We start from the raw sequence: 23,881 nt of genomic DNA on the forward strand, positions 1-23,881 counted from the left end.
GAAATAGTCTGCTATAGCACACTTTATACAGCCACTTAACCTCGTGTCAAGCCTTGAAATAAAATAATACTGAAAACAAATTATCTCAGCTGCTTGGCAAATGTATTATGCTTCAAAAATGTTCATGTGTAACTGAGTAAGAGTCAGCTTGAAACAGTTTTATACTGAAAATGAGCAACGTGCAGAGAAACATAGCTGCATTTAGGTCATATTACCATGGAAAAAAGTCGAACGTACATGCCATTCCTACATCTGTGCAGCTGTTATGGAGCCATTTTAAAATTATACTGTACATGTATGCTGACTCAGGACAAAGATAAGATTAATGCTCTTAAAAAGACTCCGCACTGAATATTATCAGGGGACTCATTTAGAAACTGCTGACTTTTCACCAGCACACAACAACCCACATTGGGTGAAAAAAATACATTTTTTTTTTGTGGAATATCAGTTGAGCTCCACTCTCTCACATCACAGCTCCAGTCTCCTCTGCAGCAGGTGCAGCATGTCTGCAAGCTGTTCTCTCAGAGGGAAGACACGTGTTCCGTACGAGCAGATGTGTTTGTTCGAGTTTATTTTCGAGCAAGCGTTCGTAGCGTTCGTCCCCGTCTTTAAGCGGTGTGTTCGTTTGAAATCAAGAGGACAAAAAGTTGACACGTGCCCTCGCCGAATTATTCATGACTCATAAACAATTGATATGCCCTTTGAATATGATAGCGAGGAGGCGGAACAAAACACTGTCAATTGTAATGTGGAGTTGCCGTGACAACAATCTACAGTGCCCAGTAAAACCCCCACAAATCATTCAGTATTTGCATAAGTTTAAGCATCACATTATCTTCTAGTCACAGACTCCCAGTCTTTAAATATGTGGCTGTCACTGATTTTTATACATTATAAAGTAGTTTGAACTGATACTGTAATTTGAAATACAACCACTTGTGACATGCCTAAAATGAGATGCGATTATCATCATTTCTAAGGTGATCAATGGTATCTTGTCACTCTGATCCAAGTCCAGTCTGTTGAAATGGTTAGAATAGCAAAGATGGTTTTCCATTCTTTTTAAAACCATGGAAGCTGTTCAACAAGTTCTCAGCTGACAAGTTATTGAAGCTACTTTTCATCATCTTGCTGCTTCTGCAATTAAACAATCTGAAGAACTTGCAGGCTTATTAACATTTCCTCAAACGGTGACTGTGCAAGGTTGTGTGTCTGAAATATTAAAATGTTTGGGCGAGGTGGAAGCAGTGAAGCCTGGTGAAAGATACTGCGCCACTTCCTCAAAATAGCCCTGCACTTATCAGCTTGCTCGACTGCAGATTCCACTGTGTCTGCAAGCTTCCACTGTTCCCAATCTTACATACAAACATTGACAAGTCGCACATCCTGTGTGTATTGGTTGTGTTGAGTGGATGTGAGTGACACGTCATAAAACAATGCCAGCCGCCTCCAGTTGCGGTCAGAGCAGAAGAATATCAAAATTGGAAATATTCTCATGATTTTATACCCAAGTGGAAAAGCTTAAAGCAATCACTCCCTTACATAAGGTATTTCAGATAACATCTCCATCAGCTGAATTAGCCTGCTTTTCATCAATTAATTTCTGACCACCTTTTAATCATTGCCGTATCTTGTCATGCATTTGATGCACACGGCTTAAAATGTGTTTGAACGCCAACAGTAATTGTACTGTCCCCATGAGCAGAACACCATGTTAACAGTGCTTACACTGCACAATGACAAGCTGTACTTTCCGGACCAACATTTTTTAGGAATTTGAACCAAAATACTCAAGAAAAAAAAACAGATGGTCAAAGTGCGGGGCAGCCATGAGTGTTATCCTTGCTGGAGGTAAAATTCCAGCATCTGTTAATCTGACAGAAACACCTCAGCTACAGTTTATAGACAAAGTAATTATTACACTGGCTCGACACACAGCACTGGTGTTTAAGATTCAGTCACACAGTAAAAACTTTTGACATTTTCCATTTGCTACTTTTGTCAGTACATAATCAATTATCACGTCTCAGTCAGACTTAAACTGACACACATACAAACATGGGACTATTCAATAATTGAGTCTTGCTTCTAGTTAATAGTAAAATAAAATGGTTTAATATATATGGTATATTGTCCAGGCACAATCCCCACAGGCAGCAGTGGAACAAACTGCATATATTAATCAACAACCTAAATAAACTCTTTAAGTACTAGTATTTGGGAAATTGTGCATTCAGATTTAGAATTCACATTCAACATGATTCATAAAAAATAAAATGAAAATCTGAAAAGTGGTTTTCCAAAATTCTTCTCCTTAAAGTTTAATATAGATTCCTGTTTTGTAGAACAAAGCATTTATACTGTATGAGACACTAGTGGGTTCAACATTGATGCAGTGTCACTTTGATTTTGCCTGTATGGCTGTTTGACATGAGCACATGAAAACACATCTGCAGGTAATGGTGAATAAAACAAGCATTATTTGAACATACCTTAGCAAAACCACGTAGTCAGAAAATGATACATCTCTTCAATTAGTCATTGGTGCCAAAGAAGGGAAATTAAAAGATAGCTCACCTCACAAACCAAGCCAGAACTCTTTGTGCAGTCAAGAAGTCAGACATCACTTTACCTATTGTAATGCTAATCTTTCTATTATAAAGTCAGCCAGACAACTGCAGCGTATTTCAGTCCTCACTTGAGCCAGTATGCTTCATCTGTGCTTGTTCAATGGTCTAAAAGGATATGAAACCCCCTCACACCACGCTTATTAGACGACAGAATGGTTGGGAGGGCTGCAGCTGGCTGATTTTGGGAACTTTGCGAAACAGACAATCTGAAACCCACACCCGCTTCTCATTGGTATTGGTCGCCAGGTGACAATGTATGCATGGGTTGAACTTTATCCAGCTCACTTTATTTGTTACACAGCTATTTCTATCACTGCTCACATGTCAACCAAGCCTACCATTATAAATGCTTTCCAGGAGAAACTGTTCAACCATGAGTACCATTTCTCCTATATTTTAAACATCTGCCACCATGTTGCCATTGTCTGTGACTAGGGGTGGAAATCACAGAGTAACTCGCTATGTCATACAATTCACAACATGTTGCCTACAATAACGATACATTCTGTGATGATCAATACATTGCAAAACAATCGTCTGTCATTATATCACAATACCTGTAGAATGAAGAATACAAAATACCCTTAAAAGGCAAAGTGAAGGGAGATAGAACAATGTATATTAAGTGCACACAGTCTTGGCTTAGTGCCTCTTTGTCACACACTGACTGCATCCTGTCCATGCCCACATGTGCAATCATTCCAATGTGAAATACTACTACTCATAATTTAAACTGGCAAAAAGCCGAGCTGCCACGAAGCAGAACAGTCCTGGAGTTACAATGTTTAAAGGATGGATACAACCACGGCTCGCTACAATCTTTTCAATCTGCGTAAATTAAGTTACCACAAGTTTACACCACAAGAGTTATGGAGTATCTTGTCTGGGAAGTCAAGCTGTCAGAAGAATCTTTTTCGATTACCTGCATGTTCTGAAAAAAAGACTGTTATTTGGCACCAGTGTATCGATAACTGTATTACAAGTATCGATATTTTGTCCCACCCATGAGCTTTGACGGTTAGCATTTCACGTTGCTTGCTATAAATACGTTTGAGTTTTTTTAAGTATTTAGTTCTGTTTGAGTATAACCAGGAGTCCAGGAAAGTGTAACACATCATCCATGTCCTCAGATATTTACAGAATGTCTTGTCCTGGGCACCAGGAAGACAATCAGCAGCCTTGTCTCTAACTCTATTAAGTTCAGTAAAACTTTTCTGATGATTCTGCCCTTTATGAAATTAAACTGGGTGTGTTGACGTAGACAGTAGCTGCACTATATTTCTCATTCTCCTGTTTGTTCTGCTGCGTACCATTTTAGCTTCTTATAGCATTTATTATTGTGACGAGCACCTTGAATTGTTGTTGAAAGTCTGTATATTAATAAATGCGCCTTGCCTTGCATTACTGCAGGTGTAGCTAATATTAGAGAAACATGAGCTGAATCTTATGTACTACATGCTCACAAATGACTATGCTCCTTACTCTATATAGCTACAGGACCAGAGCCAGTGTGCATTTATGGCACTATTGTGACACTATGTACATTAATAAGAAAATAAAGACACCCAAGGCAGTAATAATAAACGGGTGTGAGCAACGGTGCTGACATTAATAGGAACGTATCTATGTGCAAAGACGCATAACAAGCAGAATTTGTCATGTAACGTTGTACACCATGTACGACTTAACTGAAGATAAACATGCAGATCTGGATTATTTATGTCACTCTTATGCTGCTTTAAGCCTGTAGATTTTTTTTATATACCACACGCAGCTAGTAACAAGCAGGAGGAGCCAAGTCATCTTAACGCCACAGTGTGGTATTAAGCGGAGGAGCCCTTGTTAGAACAGTCCAGATTACACCCTGAGGGGGAGCCGGGCTTTACTTATGATGTGCTGGATAATGACAGTATTTCACACTCAGGGATGCTGTCGGGGTTATGCACTCGAGCCTCTGGAGAGATGGTGTCTTCCACTCAGACAAAGATAACACATTGATGGAGTGTGTAATGAACCTGTTCCTGGCAGCCATCTGTTACCAGTGATAATTCATAGGATGCAGCAAAGACAGAGGAGAAATAACTACCAGATATTCAATTTGTCATCTCTTAGAACCGCACTTGTCCAAAAATGGCTAAAAATGACTAAAGTGGGGCACATCAGACCAATTTTCCCATGACTAACTGGAGTACAAAGAACCAAGTAAAAGATCAAAGTGAAATTGATATACGGCATGAATTCTGCAAATGGAAAAAACTGCTTAAATTGACAATATTTTTATAACAGCAACTCAGCAAAGGCTCTAAACTCGGCGTATTATCTTACGGCACCAGAGAGTGCTCTAAACTCTCAGGTAAAATTACAAGCTAGGCTTCATTTATTGCTGCAACGCAAACACACAAATGCTCATAAAGTAAACTATCAAAAACCTTCGGAAAAGCTTTATCTAATACGAGTGGTATAATTGAACGTAGTTCATCTATGAGCCGTATGGATCCTACACATACTTTGACACACGTGAACCTTAGATTTATTTCAAAACTTTAATGACATGATTATTGTCTTTTTTGTTTGGTTATGCAGTCAGTGACTGAGGGTATTTTAGCATTAATAATTCACATAGACTGAGCTGACCTATCTTCTATTTATGAACTTGGTAAACCGCATAAATACATATAGGAAGTATGTTAAAAAAACCTCTCTGCTTGTAAAAGGCAGCGTAAGCACCCCAACATCTTATAACATGTAGACGGCTGGTCTGCTTCGTCAAAGCAATATAATTTGTTTACAGTCACATGTCAGGATATGACATCTCCTACCAAGAGAGATATATATTTCATATACTCTAAGTTTTGTGATCCTTTGCATCCCTGTATAAAACATTAACTTTATTTTGGCACACCCATTAAGTTATCTTTGTAATACATAGGTCCCTCAACACAAGTAAGCGATAGAACTATAGATGCAGTTGTTTGAGTCTGTAGGAGTTTGTACATTTTCATCGGCTTTGTAGGGCTTCATTGAACAGTACATACAGTTACAATACTTTTGTTCCTGTCACATTCTGCCTAACCTTAATTCAGACTGACAACTGAACATTTTGCATAACTTTTCCAAATACCTTTTGTCCTGCATTTGTATTAACCTTGAATGTGTGGAGAGTCACATGACTAGAATTGTTAAAATACTTTCAAGGGGCTGATTTGAACTTTATTGACCCGTACCACCTTTCCTCTAGTGCCACTACACATACTGTATATTTGATGCCAGTTTATCTCACAACAATGCATCCAAAAGGATGAACACTATTGATTTTGTAAACCTCTCGACCTTTCACCGACTACTGCTGCCCGGCTGACCTTTAAGTTTTAAAGACCTGCGAGTATCTCCTGAGCGATTAGTTTAACACAACACTGAGTGCACATGAATGATCCCAAGAGGAAGCAACAAGTTCACTTTGTTGACTCTTGGGCAGAGGTCTACACTCTGTCCATTCAACAATCTGGGTCATTAACTCACATTTTAACAGCTCATGCGTATGAACTATACACTTCTCCAAACCTAGGTTGAACCTTCTAACCTTCACAATGCTTATATGAGTTGATATTGGATTCTTTGATCTATATAAACCACTAGTTCAATCAAAGCATCAGGATGAATCACCTTTAATAATAATAAAAAAAAAAATTCTACACGGATGTTGTTTTTCAGGACTATATTCAAGTGTGTGTAGGCAGTCCGACACATGCTACGACACAAGACTGGAAGAAAATACAGGGGAATGCATCACATCCAGATGAATTACTCATACAAAATTACTCTTCCCCTAATCAGATCACTGTTGAATGATTTCTTGGAACCAAAAACAGTTTTACAAAGTAAAAAGACTGAGAACTTCGGTATTGAAGCACTTATATATGAGTAGAGAAGAAATTTTGAACAGGTATCAAGCTATATACTAACCCTTGTTGAGTTAGTGATACAACACATTAGTGCAGGTAGCAGGAGCCTTGAAGCAGCATGGAGGTATTAGGGAAGATGTGGGGAGAAGAGGGGAATGGGGAGAGGTGATTCAGGAGGGCCCATACCAACCTGCTGTCACTGGCTTGCTCCTTCTTCTCTCTGACCTTCAGCCACTTCCTCAACAGGAAACGCTTGCGGCGCGGAGAGGCGCTGGGCGTGGAGCATCTTGACCAGGAAGAGGCGGCGTCTTCGTCGCTGGATGGCGTGATCTCAATGGAGGGCAGCTGGAGGTACTCCTTGGAGCTGGAGCGCGACCGGGCTGTGAGGTGGCCCACAGTCAGCCGTCCCTTTTCCATCTCCCTCTCGCTGGGCACGTTCCTCATGCGCCGCATCTTGAAGCGCTTGCGCCGGAGCGTCGGGGTTGAGGAGCTGGATCGCATGCAGCCATCTGACACGACGTTGCTTCCTCCGTCTGAGTACGCCGGGGCATCGGTTGGAATGCTTACCTGGAGTGAAGGGGGTCTAAGAGTGTCACTCATGGTCCTGACTACCTTCTCTAAAAATAAAATGCCACCCTTAAAGTGTGAGATCCTTGGTTACAAGAATTGACACTTCTCCAGTTCTGCAGCTTGAAGAGCTGTTAGATAAAGTTGAGGTTCAGTGTTAAACAGATGAGGCACAATATGGAGTTCTTGACAATCTTTGGTGGACCTTAAAAACAGCCCGCTCAGTTCTTCTTGTTTATTTAAGAGTTGTCTCCATGTGCCAGCCAATGGACTGAAAGACTAGCCTGGAAGTCCTGATAGCAGGTATCTTGGGGCTGATCAAGTCCTTGCGCTGCTCCTCAGCTGCTGGTTGATATGTATCAGGTCAGTGGCTGGCTGACAGACTGTGAAGAGCAGTCTTGTGGCAGTAAACTCAGTCTCTCAGGCTGGGGAGGAGAGGGCTGGATTAGATAACAAAGGGGGCTTCTGTTCTGAGAGCAGCAGATGAAACATGTATAAGGCCTGACGGGGAGTGTAACACAACTCCTTTGCTGGTCCTCCCCAGGGACAGGCAGGCCAAATTACACACACCCGCACTTACACATTGGCTATGCTACTGTCAAAGCTGCCAGAGCTGTTACCTTAGTTGCTGTTGCTAATGCTAAAGAGGAAGGCACCAACTGTCAGCCCTTGAATATTGATGCTGATGTCGTGAAAAGGCTTGGAGGTCGTTTGTTGTCACTTTGCGGCCATTTTGAAGTTGCAGCGGCAGAGGGAGACGCTGGCGGCCCAAAGCTGTGCCCAGAAGTCCGTCTTGCACCGGTCAGGGTGTCGCTGTCTCCACGCAGTTAATGCCTACAGGTTAGAGGGAGGTGATAGGATTGCGAGGAACAGGCAAGGCTGAGGGTGATGAAGTAAAGCAGCCAAACAACCACTCAAGGCAGATAATCAGAAGGGTAGGCGTGTACAGGGACACACACACACACACACACACACACACACACACATACCATGATAACCAATTGCAGGAAACAGGCAGATGAGATGCACAAACACACTTGCATGATCAAATTCAGATCTACTCAACATACAGTGCCTAATCACCACCATTCACCAGCCCAGGTTAATCAATCCCTTAAACCTGTCTTTTCTCAAAATTACATCAAATGGATCACAGACCCTTAAATGTTTTATCAGTGTCCACAAACAAAATCAGAGATAACCTCTATTGATCACTGCCTCGGTACACAACAGTTAATCAGCCAGTTAGCCAGTGTGGTGGCTAACTGCTTCATGGGTTAATACCTGAGTGAGGAAGACTTACAAAGAACCCTCTCACCAAATGTCTGACCTTGACTTAGGAGTCGATGTGCTGACTGCCTGTTTAATGATACACCCTTGAGTTTTGCTGAATGCCGGCCAACACTGCCAGTTCTGCAGGTGCAACTGTCAAGCAAACAGAACAGCGAGATAAAAATATGATGGGAGTACAGGAGAAACCATCACAAAGCAAGCTGTCAGGGCTGAGTGGAAGCCTTGTGGGAAACCCAGATCAAAAATAACGCAGACAAAAAGTCAATAGTAAGCACGACCATCTGCGTTCTTCTCAGCCTGCGACACTAGCATCACTAGAATAATTGCTGTGCACATATGGCTTCCTCAGCTGGGCATCTATGAGGTGAGAAGAAAAAAAAAAAGCGGAGGGAGCTGTTATGTGCAGACTGAGAGGGAAGAGAGAGCGTGCAGTGTTCACTACTCCTGAGAATAAGTGAATCTATTTCCCAATTGAATTAATCTAAAGCATAGCAGAGTTTGAGTTCTGGCCTAAAGGTTTAGAGGATGTTTCTGGATTACGCAGCTTGAGAGAGCAACATCTTTGCTGTCAAAGCTGGCATTTATTTAAAAGATCAGAAATGTGGAGAGGAATAGTAGTGTCATTGATTTGAAATCTGAATGAATGTGCTCTCTAATGTAAATACAAGCTTTGCTGCCGCTCTCTCTCACAGCGGATCACCACCATGCATTAATCTAGCCTGGAGGAAGTGCAAGCATGAAAAGCCTTTTCTTAAATGGGACAAAGTGAGAAAAGGCCTGATCTTATCCAGGATCATCAAGGAGACTTAATAGAAGACGGATCTGACAACAGCAACCGGGAAGAAAATGTAAGGCCAAGACAAAAAAGCATTCCACAGGGGGCTTTATGAAGGAGCAGCCAAGCAGCTTAAGTGATTATAAAACTCATATCTCGCATCCTGAAACTTGGACTTTAAAAATAAATTTCAAGACCAAGCTAACCTTCAGCACTGTCTGTGTTCAGGCGGAATAAATAGAGAGCTAGGGTCTGCTGCAGTGATGTCATTTTCCCACCGATTAAAAAGCTTGTGACAACATTGGTACACAGCCTTTATATGAGAAAAGACATGCACATTTCATGCAGCTTCAGCTTCACATTAAAAGGATTTCACCGGAGAAATATGAGTTGAATATTACTATTGAAGTGGGCTAGTGACAAGAAATACATAGTTCTGTCAGTATAGTGCCATCATTATTCATCAAAGCTGCATCTACAGAGCAAAACAATGGTCAGTTCGGGCATTTGTTGACAGCGGATTCATTTTAAATATGTCTAGGAGTGTTTTTTTTTTCGGTCTGTGGAAGTAATGGTACAAGAGGGAGATCTAAGATGCAGAGCTACAGGCAACAAGCTGCACACAGCTTCTCACTGAGGTAACAAACTCTTTTTTTCCTCATTAATGTTATCAGGTTTTCCTGTTTGCATTGGGTTTAAATCCAAATATCGCCAATTTCGCTTTCATTGCAAATCCTCCGCCATCATCTTCTCAGTCAGCTGTCCTTACTCTGTTACAAATTAAACGTGACTCCTGCTACTCTGTGCTGCGACTCTACTTCTCTGCACCGAGTCCGACTATGTATTGATTTTTTAAAAAAGCTAAACAACAGTGGGGGCTGTCAGAACGTAATCTGAGCCAGTCATATTCGTCTGTAATAAACTTCAACATTCAGCCATCAACAGACAGATCCTGTTAGCGTCAATGTCGAGATGAGCCATTGATGGAATGCAACTAACAATCAGATAGCGATGTGGGCGGGACAGTGAGTGAGACTATAGTGGTGAGCAGAGACAGACAAAGGGTGCTGCATCAGGGCCAGAGAAGTGCATTCTTTACTCAACTGATTTTATCGGACAAAAAAAAAAAAACAGCAATACAAATTGTCCGAAAAATGCTGCATATCTGTCTCTGATAATCTGCCAGGATGATAATGCACCAACCCCTCAAACTATCCTCAGTGTGCCAATTAAATTTAATGTACTGTATTTTCAATAGATACTGTGTGGTTCAGTCGGAACATTAATGCAGAACAATATTAACAATCCGGCGTTGAGTCATGCAAGTGAAGGGTGTCTATTTAAAGAGCAAGCCCGTTAAAACCACACCGACCCACTGCATCACTCTGTTCATCAGTGTGGCCTGATCAGTTGAATCAAAGGCTGCATTGAGGTCAACAATCCCCAACACAGAACACTGACTGAAGCCATCAGAGTATCAGCAGGGACACGGAGCACTATGCACATGACTGAAACCGCTTGGCTACTTCGAGAACTTGCATGCAGATATTTTTTAATAACTTTAACCCAAAGGAAACTTGGAGATGTGCCCATATTTATCCAGGACACAGTAAAAAACATGTGCTGACTTGAAACAGAGTTAGACTAGAAATACCAGGCAGATTCTCCTTTTCCCACCACTTATTATTGATAAAACTATAAATTCAAATGTTGCCATCAGCGTAATAGTGTTAGCCCATCAAATCCCGTTGTATTTTCTCGGCATGGAGTCATTCACAAATACTTGACTTAAAGTTATTGGATTGTTTAAAGGTCACTGTTAAAAGTGTGCCTCAGTGTTCAATTTCCTGTTCTCTGTGAATGAAACACTTCCTGCTTATTTAAACTCCCTGCATGTTATTGCAGGACCAAAACATAATTTAGTTTTTTTAAACGACGGACATTAGAGAGCTTAAAACTCTTTAAAAGAATAGAAGTTGGACCTGAGCTGCTTATCATTCATTGATTGATATTCCACAGTAATTAACTCATTAACTAAATGATCTGAAGTTTTGTACACTGCATTCTCTTACTGAACAAAGACAGCTCATAAAGATTTGAACAACTGTTACACTGAGCTGTAACAAGCCGACAATTAACTACACACACAAAATTAAAGAGTTATCAGAACCCAACATTTCTATCTAAATAATGTATTTTCTAACAAAACAATCTATTTTCTCTTACTTTTAACGTCCTTGGCATTAAACATGATTCAATTAGAACAGATAAATATAGATAATATTGAACTACACAGTATCAATATTTTCCACTTGCATTATCAAATAATCACAATCTCATTGTTTAACATTTATTATGGTAGGTGTTGAAGATGTCAACATCATTTATGCATGTTCCATCACAGCATTGTATATGTTTGTATAAACAAGTGCAAGGTAGACCTCAGCAAATGCACACACACACACACACACACACACACACACACACACACACACACACACACACACACACACACACACACACACACACACACACACACACACACACACACACTCACACACCTAGAGGCTGAGTGTTGAAGTGGGGGAACATCATGCATTAACCATGGCGAGACACGGTTTCTTGTTACAGTTTCACACGTTCGAGCAGCCTCGGGTCGCAATCTGGCATCGCTGGGCTCAACTCTGGTGAACAGCTGATGTCATGGCTGAGCAAGTGGACATGGATGAGAAGGTAGTTAAAGACTGTGGTTTCAAGGCCCATGCCATGATTTCATGTGTTGATACTTTTACAGAAAGAGTGCTAGAAAAGAGAAACAGCGTGAATCTGTGAAACACTGCTCTCTAGCTGGAGAGCATGTTGATACACCTGTGCGGTGTGAGTACACTGTCACAAATATTAAAAAATAAAGTGCACAGCGGGGCGGACCCTAATGGTCTAGCCATCTTGTGTCTCAGCGCCTCATGCACTTTGCCATGCATACGTTAGTGGAGTCAACAGATGGACCTACCACAGGGAGGCTTTGCTGTTACAGCTGAGACAGAGAGCACAGTTTTCCATCACCGTGATGGCTACACAGCACAGAGCAACCATGGGATTGCTTGCCTTTCACGCGTCATTACTGACCATCAGAGTTCAGCTCTATTGTTCTCGGCTTCTCTATTCTTAGCACTGCGTCCCTATCAGCACAATGTCAAAGACCGTGGGCAGATTACATAGGCATGCTAATGTTGATTAAACTAACATTCATGAAAACACATGCTGCATAATGTGCTCTGATTACTCAGATGTATTCTTTACAGGGACACAGAGAAAAATTCTGACATGATGGATTCAGTATGAAATGATCTAGAACAATAAACAGTCTGCTAGAACAATCGATAGATAATAAAGGTCTGGATGCAGTAAAAATGTATCTGATACAGGGGTTCCATGAAACTAGAGCCCAGTGACTACAATGTGACTGATCACAGCTGTGATAGTGGTTGCAATCTGAGAGTACATATGTTGTAGCATATTCTAACTACTCCCTGGTAAGAAAAAATATTTTGAAACCATATGCAGAGATTTGAAGAAGGTAACGGACAGAGAGCTGCTGGAAGGCTGCATCAAAGACTTAGTGTTGCTATCTCTGTAGCAGTTAGGACATCTATGACCAATGCAACACCGAGCAAAAGACAGGAAGTGCCAAAGGGTATGGAAGTATGTCCTCTCTGTGCACTTCATTGGTTGTTGTGGTCAAGCTCAGAAAGTTCTGATGTAATCATCCAAATTTTAAATCATAAATATCAAATGCACTTGAGGCGGCCCCAATGAGTGTGTGAGCAGTTCGAGAGGCTTTACACTGTATCTGTAAACCCTCTATTACCAGTCAGTCTTTGCCGAACGGCTTGTGTTGAAAAAGGCTCTGCACTAGTTCTGTCAGTTACACATTATTATGTGTTTCATGGTGATTATGGTACTTGGAGAAAATAAACAACACATGCAAGAAAGAACGGTAAGAGTGAGATTTAATGTGGGACCCCCCCTTCATCTAATAAAAGCTGTACTGTTTTAAAAAAAACAGAATGAACAAAAGACAGAAGAGAGGAATTAGGTTAAAATAGTTTTTTCACATGAAATATTCATACTCTGCGCCCGACTGATGTCTTTCTCACAGGCATGATGCTATTGATGTGCCGCGATGTGTCGTCCACACAAAACAGCGTGCTCCCCGAACAAAAAATTCATCACTGAGCAATTACTCATTCACGAAGGCATACATCACGCAACAAAACAGGGTTGCAGTGTGTAGAGACAGTAGGGTGACGGGAGAATATGACATGCACAGTGAGGCTATGATTAGATTTTACACCCTGCTCACGTAACGGGGCTTCACCCCATCTTACCTCTTCCCTTTCCTGTGCTAATCTACTGTATATCTTACTGGAGCTCCAGTCACATTGGGATCTGATTGCACACCAACTCGCTGTAAAGAGTGAAGGAACACATTGTGCCGCAAATGACTGCATTCAAAACAGACTACTCTCTTTCTTAATGGAGCCAACACGTGATGCTGCACTTTTCACCAGCCATTTAACTGTGAAATGGCTTCAATGTAAGCATAAATACAGTCATATTAGTCATTCACTGCTTACATTTAAACTACATTAACACAACAAAGCTACAGGGTGCACTTAAAGGGTTTTCGTTTGGCTTCATATACAAAACGACACAGCTACTTAAAGAGCATGACATATTATGAAATGCCAAAAGAGCATCCTTATTAATCAGAGCTGGTGGGCAATGCTATGTCGCGTAGTTCACAGCATTAAAAGCGGCTGCTTCCTTCTCTTTGGTCGACATCCATAGAGACTTGCTGAACTGATCAAAAACCCGGGCTTTCATCTCTTATTTAGACACCCTGCCATCTAAAAATAGCCTTGATACACTATGGAAACAGGCAAAGCTCTTTATAACACAGAATGTGGTATTGCATACAGTGTGCGAGGCTGGAGCAGAGACCCACATTAACTCAACTGGAGTCACAGCTACGATGAAAGGGAGACGAGACAAATCAGCTGACTGGTTATTGGTTGGTTACACAATTGTTACATTTTAATTCAGTGCCTGCATTAGGAATGATGCATTTAAGATTAAAATATAGTAAATAGCACAATAGTAGTCATTTGTCAAGCAAAAATGTTGTTTTCTTTGTCATTTATGACAGTAAATGAAGAGTCGCAAGGTTTTGGACAGCTAGTTGGACCCATAAAATATAAAATGGCCCATTATCAAACTAAAGGACTTAACTAAAGAGGTGTGGGAGTTAGGGCCATACAATATATCATTTTCTGCAGCCACACTTTAATGTGTATGTGTGTAACAGTAACATCGCAAATTTACTTGTCTCTTTAAAACTGTAGGTGTGTTTTTCTGTGTTTTCAGGACATTGCTGAGCAGTAAGACTGCAGCACTTGATAAATACTGACTATATTGTCATTCAGTCCCCTGTGTCATCATGTGTATAGCCTCTATTGAGCTATTCAAGTTATCGGGATTTTCTTTTATATCGCAGAAAACCCAAATATTGCTTTGTCAGTTTTTTACACTATTGTGCAGCCCTGGTAAGATTGTATTATTTTAGGCGAGTCCTCAATACTAACAGGGAATGAACGTGAGCAACAGGAGGTAAATGCAGAGCCTACTCAGTATCGGCACTAAAGAGCTGTAATAAATGCAGTTATACAAAAATGGGAAGTCAATCACTGATATAAAGTTTTCAGTTTCAAAGTGTTGGATTCTGCGTGCAAAGCACCAAACACAGAGCCAGTTTACTGTTCTCCACAGCACTTTAACCTACATGACAGCAAGATTTGTCTGAATTAGGTCCGACTGGCTCTATTAGGTTTCAGTTTTACAACAGTAATTAGGAGCAATTAAGTGATGGTAGTAAATGAAGTGGTGACAAGTCATTATATTTGGCTCTGTTATGCTATGCTGCCTCTTACATTTGGTGCCGCTTGTATGATTGATGTGTTTATGTGTTTGTCATTCTCCATCTGGCTGCACCAACTCTGCACAGATCCCGCATGAGTGGCTCCAAACTTGTGATGAAGTTCGGAGGTTCTGAAAACATCAAATCTAAAATAACTGGCAGGTTCTTCTTTTTGGATTTGAAGATACTCTTAATTAGATCTTTTCATCTTTTTCTGAATTTAAAGCGAAATGCCAGCCAATCTTGTCACTGGAATGGAAAATGACACAAATATCAGCAGGTGGTGCCACTTAAGGAGCTCCGGCAGACATTATATTCTTCTCCCATCTGAGGATGTGAAACTGTGCCAGTCCACGCCCACAACTCGTCTTCACAGCTCAAACTTCACAGAACTCACTAATTACCGCACAATCCAGTGGATTGCACTGCTCCCTGACACAATTTTGTCATTATTTTTCTTTTGTTTGTGAATGTATTAATGAATCTGCTACTCATAGTCAGGTATTCCAACTGACGGTTGTATGTAGTATAAACAGGCAACTGTAAAAGACATTTTCATTAGAAACAATGTAAATAATAACAATGAAAGTAGCTGTAGTTATTATGTTTGAAATGCGCTCTGAGAGAAGTTTACAATAAGAGTTATCAAAGTAAGACAGGGCAACAATCAATACAAACATAATCAGCTAGTCCAAAAAAAGGGATTTTGACATTTCTGGCCAAAAAACCCCCCCAACCAAACCAAAGGCAAACACCCTTTAGGAATCTCATCCTTATACGTACCTAGAAAAGCACTTTATTTGCAGCACAACTGAGGTAGAGAACAACTGCGAGCAACAGCTCCGTCTGTTCACCAACTGTCATTTCCTGTGGGGTTAAGAGGCATTTTCCCAGGCCTGACAGCCACAAACAGCTGAGAGAAGAAGAGGAGCTGTCGGAAACTGAGACTGTGAGATGCATTCAAAGTGGTCTTATTCAGACGGAGAGAGAGCTGGCTACAGTGGCAGCCACAAACAAAGTACTGACCACTCTCGCTGGGAGCATGTTGTTGTCTCCCTGCCAGCCAGCTACAGGCCTTCCCTCAGGAGCAAATCTCCACAACAGAGACACATTCATGCATCCTTTGATCTGCTTCATGTGTGAGGTGGCTGCTCCGCTGCGTTGGTTAGAAAGTAGCTCCAACACCTACTGTTACTGTTTCCCAAAACACGTTGGTTGAACAGTTTATATTCTGCAAGTGCTATGAGAAAAGGAGTGTGTGTGCTATAAATAGGTCAGTTGTTAAAATGTTTCCATTTTTTGCTAAGCTACGATAAACAAATCCCCGGGCTACGAGCCGAACGAAAGCACACGACCTTTTTGTCAAACGAATGTCAAATGTTCATACTGCATGACAGCAACATTGAAAAGATGATGAATTCTGGCTATCGTGTCTCACAAAGTAAATCAAAGGGCACCTGCAAGGACAAAAACATACATACACAGACGCTGAACAAGATCATGCTGTGACACATGGGGATAAACTAAACATTCAGCTTGAGCTCTCCTGTAGAGTTTTTTTCTCCACGCATGCTGCGCTGCATGTGCACAACACCATAGACATGTCCTCTAAAACAGCACGACGGCAGTGACATTATAAAAAAAAACAAAAACACCCATTTTCCACACTGTCTTCATTAAAAACATCTGTGACTTCAGAAATCAATATGATCTCACAATGATTGCAATAGCTACAAAACCAGAGCGGATTTTGGGTTATTTTCCTCAAGCCTATATTTTAATTACTCAGCCACATATGCACACATGGTGACTTGCCTCCTTTATGGTCTGTGGCACCTTCAGTGCTAGCACCTGCTTGTGTGATTCGACCTAACCTTCACACCAGCACACCTGTACAGGTAACAGCAAACAAAGTGGTGGTGTACACAGGAGATATGGCCAAAGTCGGGAACAAATGAGACAGTCTAGGACAAAACTGACAAAATGCTTACTGGAAGGCTTCCACAGAGCCTTTTATTTGGTACTCACAGAACTTACACCAACAATGTTTTCTAATGAACACAGTTCAGCTGAGTGATCATTAATGAGTAGGATCACTGTTGGTGGCTGCATGCATCAGGTTATGACCTACATTCACATGGGCAGAGCTTGCATCGCTGATTTGATCTCTTCAGCGTCATCAATACCGTGGTTTTTGAAAGTGAAAGTTCCAAAGTGAAACATGAGAAAACAAGATACGCGAGTAGACGCTGCTCGGAAAGCTGCTGGGGAAGCTGCTTTGAAAGCATACCCATGCAAACTTAATTACTTTGCAAGAGAGGCGGTTTGAATGCCAGCGTCGCAGCACAAAGGAAGAATCTGGCTTGGTTAACTACAGTTGCGAAAAAAGTAGTCCAAACAACTAGACAACTAAAAAATCTATCCGACTGACATTAGAAACAAATACAAAACAAAAACATCACATACCAGAAAAAAAACATGCCACTCAATTGACTTTATTGCAAAAAGTGTCCACGTGTTCACTGGTCACACATCAACTGGAACAATAAAACACTCATACGTAAGAAATGTCTGCCCTGACTCACAGGAGAAAAGCAATGATGAAATACAAAAAAAACCCCCCAAATAACCCCATTCCTCTTATGACCCTTAAATGTTTGTAGTTTTCAGTATCACACCACTATCAACCGGATAATATAATGGCAAAAAGGTGATTTCCCCACTTGAATTGATAACCACATATGAATGTAGCTGAACTACCAACAAGCTTCTGCAATATGTAGCTTGAGTACTAGTTTAAGTACGTGTACAAATAAGCGTGCCAATCCCCCAACACTGCAAGCAGTTGTAGTTTTATATGTAGTGCCCTTTACTTATAAGAATTAATGAATACAATGCAAATATAATAAAACCACGTAAAAAAGAAACTGAAGACAGCAGTTTCCAATAGCCAGGTGAAGCCATCACCTTCTGTCTGGCTACACAGGACGGAGACATGTCAGCTATCAGACAGTGGTCTTATCAAGATGGTCTCACCAGGCGAATGGACCGACATGCAGACAGGACGAGCCGGGGATCGAACCCGCAACCCCGCAACTAAAGCAGCAACTACAGCTTCTTTCACTGAGATAGGCCAAGTTAAAAGCGTCCCCCTGCTCCATGAGAGACTAACACAGCAGGCAGATGGTTTTTTAGAGAGATGTGTTTTTGAGAGACAAAGTTTGGTGATGCGCACACAGCGGCACCTGTCTCGCACAGAAACTGGCCTCAGACAGCCTCTTGTCACTACGACGCAGGAAATTAAAAAAACCTACATTCGGGATTGTCATGATGTTTTTACCGTCCACTCGGAGACACGCTGTTAAAACTACGCGATCCATCGATGACGGCGTGTAAACCGTGAATCTACGCGCACGTCGCGCTGAGTTTCCATCCATCTCACGACTTTCGTTACCGACCAAAGTTATCGTCTTTCCGGGTTTTAGTTCACATTTCAGATTGGCACGTGAACACACTTGTATCAGTCGTAGCAATGCGGTAAACCTGCCAAAAAAAACCCCCAAAACAAAACAAAACACAAAAAAAAAACACAGCTACAAGTCTGACAAGTTGCTCTTTACCTTCGACTCGACCTCGACAACTTCCACAAACTTCTTCCCCCTCCCCCGCTACGCTGGCGGCGCTCCGAGCCCAGAGCAGAGCCTCACAGCCGGTCCTCATCCATGCTGACAGGTTCGGTAGGTCCGCCGAAGTCGGCCGCTCTGTCCGGCGGACTCCAAATCAGTGCATCCCGGAGGCGGAGACCGTCAAGCCCGTTACTTCACGGATGAGAGCCGCAGAGAGCAGACCACTGAGCGGTGACCTATCAGTGTCTGACCGAGCACCGAGAATGACCTCCCTCCTTTTAACCTCTTAGTGGCCCGAACTGCTGCGAGAATTACACCTGCCGTCTCTTAGTATTATGTTCATTGTTATTCATGAAGTGTTTAAACATGGAGCAGGTGATCATCCACAGCCACAGATAACACACGGGTCAGGTCGGATGACAACGTCGCCACAGCTGTTGTGATATCAGTTGTTTTGGTTTTTTTTTGTTTTTTTTTTGAGCAGTGAATCAAAGAGGATTCAATATGGCTTTATGGCCGTAATGATTTTTTTTTTAAAAAAAGACACCGTAGAAACAAAGTAATCTATATTAATCACAATCATAAAATACAAAATGTTTGCCTGGGCTTTAGCAGGACACATCTTAATCATCACTGTTGCAGCCAACTGGTAGAAGTCTTAATTAAATGGTGTCATCTTCTGTCTGTAGTCAGAGGGTTTTTAATTGATTATGATGTAAATACTGCATGTGGAAGGTCCAACTTTGGTGAGTCAGTGCTGTTGCAAAACCTCCATGATGAAGACAAAAAGACACTCCAAGCAGCTCTGCCAAAAGGTGATGCTGTCAAAATATCAAATAGGAAAAGATGCTGAAAGTGCTTTAAATCACTCAGCACATTCCTGCACACACACGTTCGTACACTGATGGCAGAGGCTGCAGAGCTGATCTGCTCGCTGGGACTCAAGAGTTTCCTGAATAAAGGGCACATCCACATTTCTGCTCAGTCATTCACACACACACACACACACACACACACACACACACACACACACACACACACACACACACACACACACACACACACACACACACACAGTCATGGAGCGGCTATTGGTAGCGATGTGGGATTCATAACCCCCCATGGACATGGACTGTCTCCCTCACTCCACTTTCAGTACAATGGATGGAAAACAGAGTAAAAGATACATAGAGTAGAGCAGAACATACTGAACTTTACAAGGGACTTTAGAGGTGTGTAGCTGAGTTTGATGATGGACATGAAGCTGCCCATGGCTACTGGGTACTGAAGTAATACTGTACTGTTCTGACTACTGAGCAGTCATAGGTCAGAGCATGTTAAGTGTAACGGCTGGTGTGATCTCATCACAAGATGGTCTCTTTGTTATATATGCAACAAAACAGTAGTATAGTGTCATGTACTGTAGTACACAGTCTGCTTTGTAGTGTAGTATGTGATACTGTCGTGGCTGCAGAGAGAGAGAGACAGAGAAACACACCAGCAGAGTGCACACTCACTCAGATTTCTACCTGAAAGTCACCAGTCTGCGCTGTGTTTTTGCTGTGATATAGACCAGGTCTGCTTTCATCGTTTCTGTTCTGCCGCCACTGTGATGCCAAGAATAATCCACCTTCTCATGCGGGTGGACTTCAAGAGACAGTTGTGGTCTCGTAGGATCTCTTGGACCTGTGGTGTGGGTGTTTTCTCATGTTGTGCAAAAATGTCCAAAATGTCCCTTTCAAGTCCCGGGTGAGCTTTTAAAAAAACAATAGATGGGTCCAAATTTCAATCGATCTTCTTCAGCACAATCAAGATGACTTTCATCAGCGACCGACAAAAGATGGCACAAAAAGTGAAGATTACAGTCTGCAGTGACTTCTTATGTCACAGATTATGAAGTCTGAAGTTTTCCGCCTTTGTGAGAACAAAGGGTTAAAGGTTACAGACAAACAATGTGGGCTGTCAGTCTGACTGCCAGTGTGTGATTAAACTGTGTGTGTTTGTGTATTTCAGACCCTCCCTCTCAGAGTGTGACTTTTTCTGGAGCCTTGTGCATGGCGCATGCAAAAACGCTGTTGTCTGGCAGAAACAACTCAGTTCTTGGACTGCTCGAACAATGTCTCTATTGATGAGAGAGGGACAGAAATAAAAGAGAGAGAGAGAGTGGAAAGAGGCAGACAGTCTAACAGAGGAGACGGGGACAGATCTGCAGTTATTATCTGATTACAATCAACATCATTCACTGTCACAAAAAAGGACTTCTTACGAGAGGGAAAAAAAAAGGCTGACTGAAGCGTCCGCGGCTCAAATCTGCCGGCTCACTTTTGAGGTATATTTTGATCTCGCAGGTGCTTTTGCTGAACAGAGACAAACCACAAATGGCCCGGGATTTCCATTTCAGTCCTATTTTATCATGCAGATTAATTCAATATATTATGCAGTCCATCCACTTAAGATCATTTTAACTCCCGTATCTCATCAAAAACATGGCTTCTGATTGACTCCCATTAGTCTGTTCTTCTCGGGCTACAAAGTGGGTTAACAGCATTCTTTTTGATGCCTGAATCATGTTGTGCTCCTCTACGTCGCTGTCTATCTGTGTAACTTCAAAGATCTGCCCGTGCATCAAACAACCACGTTTTCCTCAGACTCCAAAACACGAGGGCAAAACTTGCTATATAGCCATATATGAAGCAGATGACATTTTAAAAACATACTGACATCTGAAGGTAACGGTAGCTTATGTTTAGAGAGGGACAAGCAAGAAGCACAGACACACAAGTACTTAATATAGATTGCTCCTCTGGGACAGTTAATTGATTTTCACACTTGCATGAAGAATATCTATTAACTATTAGTCTGTTAACTATTGGTCCTGACCCTTGAGGGCAATGAGATTAAGACACAATTTTAATATTCGCTGCAAAGGAATCAAGTTGGTTAATTATCAAAGGCAAATGTAGATTTTGTGATTTGTAGCCTTTGGAATATTTCTGCCATAAAGTGAGATGGACGTTTGCTCAAAGAAACATAACGTTTAACAGTTTGCACTGATTTGTTTTTACATTTTACCGTCCATCTATAAACTAACAATAATCAACCTGAAGCCAGACTAAAGCTCAAAATGTGATGACAGTAAGATCCCAGTTTTTAGAAGAACTGGTATTGACTGATGAGAGGGTAAGCGTTGGTGTACAGAAGTCAAGAGCAGCCATGGATGCAATTATTTTTTAATACTGTTATCTTGAGATCAACAGTTATTTACTGTGTTATCTTGAGATAGCAGAGCTTGTTTTCTTGTGGTACCGAGATACATTAACCTGTTTTCACGATAAAATGAGCTTTGCTGTCTCAAGATAACGGCATTAAAACAATAGTTGAACCTTATTAGAGACACAATGGTTTGTTTTTTCATTTGGATTCTGATAATCACACATTTTCATGCTTGTGTCAGAGGCCCACTGTTTTTTTGGGATGGAAACTGCTACTGTTTGATGAGACTCCAGTTATACTGTGAGAGGCTTCTGTTTCCGCGAATCAGTGCTCGGGATGGGAAATCACTGTAGGTGCTGTTGTTATAATGTGCAGTCACTGAGAGTAATTCATAGCACACACTCTGCAACTACTCCGCCATTCACAGACGCCACATTACTGCCAACTGGGTGGCTAGTGAGCTCCTAAAAGCTCATATGAGTTATCCATTAGCCCACTTGCACAGGGCGGCTGCAGCGTCTTTGTTTGTAGATAAGGCAGTTAGGGTATACAATGGATGTGTCCCAAATCATTCCCTGTTCACTATACCATTTTTCTTTTTCTTTTTCTTTTTTTTGGGGAGCCGGAAATCTGGAAGTGAGGTCTGTCCACTCTATGGTGCCCTCTATTCTTATACTGGAAGGAAAGGTAGTGTCAGTGGCATGTACATATCCAAAAGCTCCACCACAAAGTCGTATGTTTCTGTTCTTTTACTCATTATAGTCTTATGGGTATACTGTAGTTTTATTTGGTATGAGTTTGCACATGACCTGACATGTAACAACCCACACTGGATTTGTCACTTTAAGTTTGACTGTATGAGGTGCACTATGCAGTTTTAGAAAAATACATTTTAATCAGAAGAGAGAGCTCTTCACTGATTGACATTTGTTTTTTGTCTAAACCACCATAATAAACAAACACTCTTCCTAGCTTCAAACATTGTTCTGGGATCTTATTTTTGTCTGAGGAACAGCTTTTTTATTCAGTTATGGAACAAATAAATAGCTCTGACTTTTATTTTTATTGCCCCATTAATAATGTGAAGAGTATCTTCTCTAAAACTACAGCGTGCCTCTTTAATATGACAGAATACTGTGGAAAAGGAAAAGAAGCCCAGATGCAAGAATCAAATGTCGGCATTTTAAGTTTCTGAAACCTGCAGATACTTTGAGCATTTATGGGGACACTTGAAGACTGAGAAAGACAAGTCTGCTGTGACATCACAAAAAAGCTTTGTCAGACTCTGTCAAATCATACTGGTAGTCATCAGGTTTTGTAAAGAGTCCATGCCAGCTTGAGTGCACGAAGGGGGACATTCAAAATGTTAGATAGATATCCAGAAATTCATGGACATTTCACTCAAATTGTCAAGTTGATGTCATCATGTGTAATGCATTTTACACAGATGCAGATGGATGCAGTTTGCAAACAACTAAAAACTTGCAGACTACTTATTTGATACAGGTGGCTCGCAGCAAGTATTTTTAACCTCGGCCCGGCTCTGAGAAAGGGCCCATCATCTGAACCTGTAGCTCACTTCTGTTTGAAGAAAAGCTTGAAGGCTGAACTGCTCTCAGGTTCACAACATGCATTTCTCAGTTTCTACTGCTGTCAGGATTTACGCTATCACTGACCCATCACCTGAAACGCTGTGCACTTTTGAGACGCGAGCTGTCTGCCACCAACAGCACCGGCAATAACGGCGAGCAATAAGGTAAACAAGCCACTAAATTGCCTACGTGGCCATACTGCACACCCCGCTGCACTGAACGACTGAATGCTCTTATGACTCTGTGTGTGTCGGAGATAAAGAATAAAAAGGAGGAAAATGGAAAAAAAAAAAAAAAAAAAAA

The 23,881-nt window shown here is 41.4% G+C and overlaps 1 protein-coding gene across 11 annotated transcripts in view; it reads right to left on the bottom strand.

The window, feature by feature from the left end:
- The window catches only part of gramd1bb (GRAM domain containing 1Bb), a 125,700-nt gene that overhangs the window by 66,496 nt on the left and 35,323 nt on the right, over nt 1-23,881 (bottom strand). For 4 of the 11 annotated variants that reach the window (XM_037076456.1, XM_037076465.1, XM_037076453.1 and 1 more), the window contains exons 1-3: nt 18,768-19,210; nt 8,433-8,527; nt 6,726-7,936 (exon numbers count right to left, since the gene is read on the bottom strand). The exons of 1 other annotated variant lie outside the window; for it this stretch is intronic. In XM_037076456.1, coding sequence (XP_036932351.1) covers nt 6,726-7,135 — 410 coding nt within the window. In that variant the 5' untranslated portion in view covers nt 7,136-7,936; nt 8,433-8,527; nt 18,768-19,210. Of the gene's footprint in view, nt 1-6,725; nt 7,937-8,432; nt 8,528-18,767; nt 19,215-23,881 lie in introns of those variants that run through there. 6 more of the 11 variants (XM_037076490.1, XM_037076474.1, XM_037076445.1 and 3 more) reach the window with 4 other exon arrangements.

Source organism: Acanthopagrus latus, chromosome 2 (assembly GCF_904848185.1).
Source record: "Acanthopagrus latus isolate v.2019 chromosome 2, fAcaLat1.1, whole genome shotgun sequence".
NCBI classification, from domain to species: Eukaryota; Metazoa; Chordata; class Actinopteri; order Spariformes; family Sparidae; genus Acanthopagrus; species Acanthopagrus latus.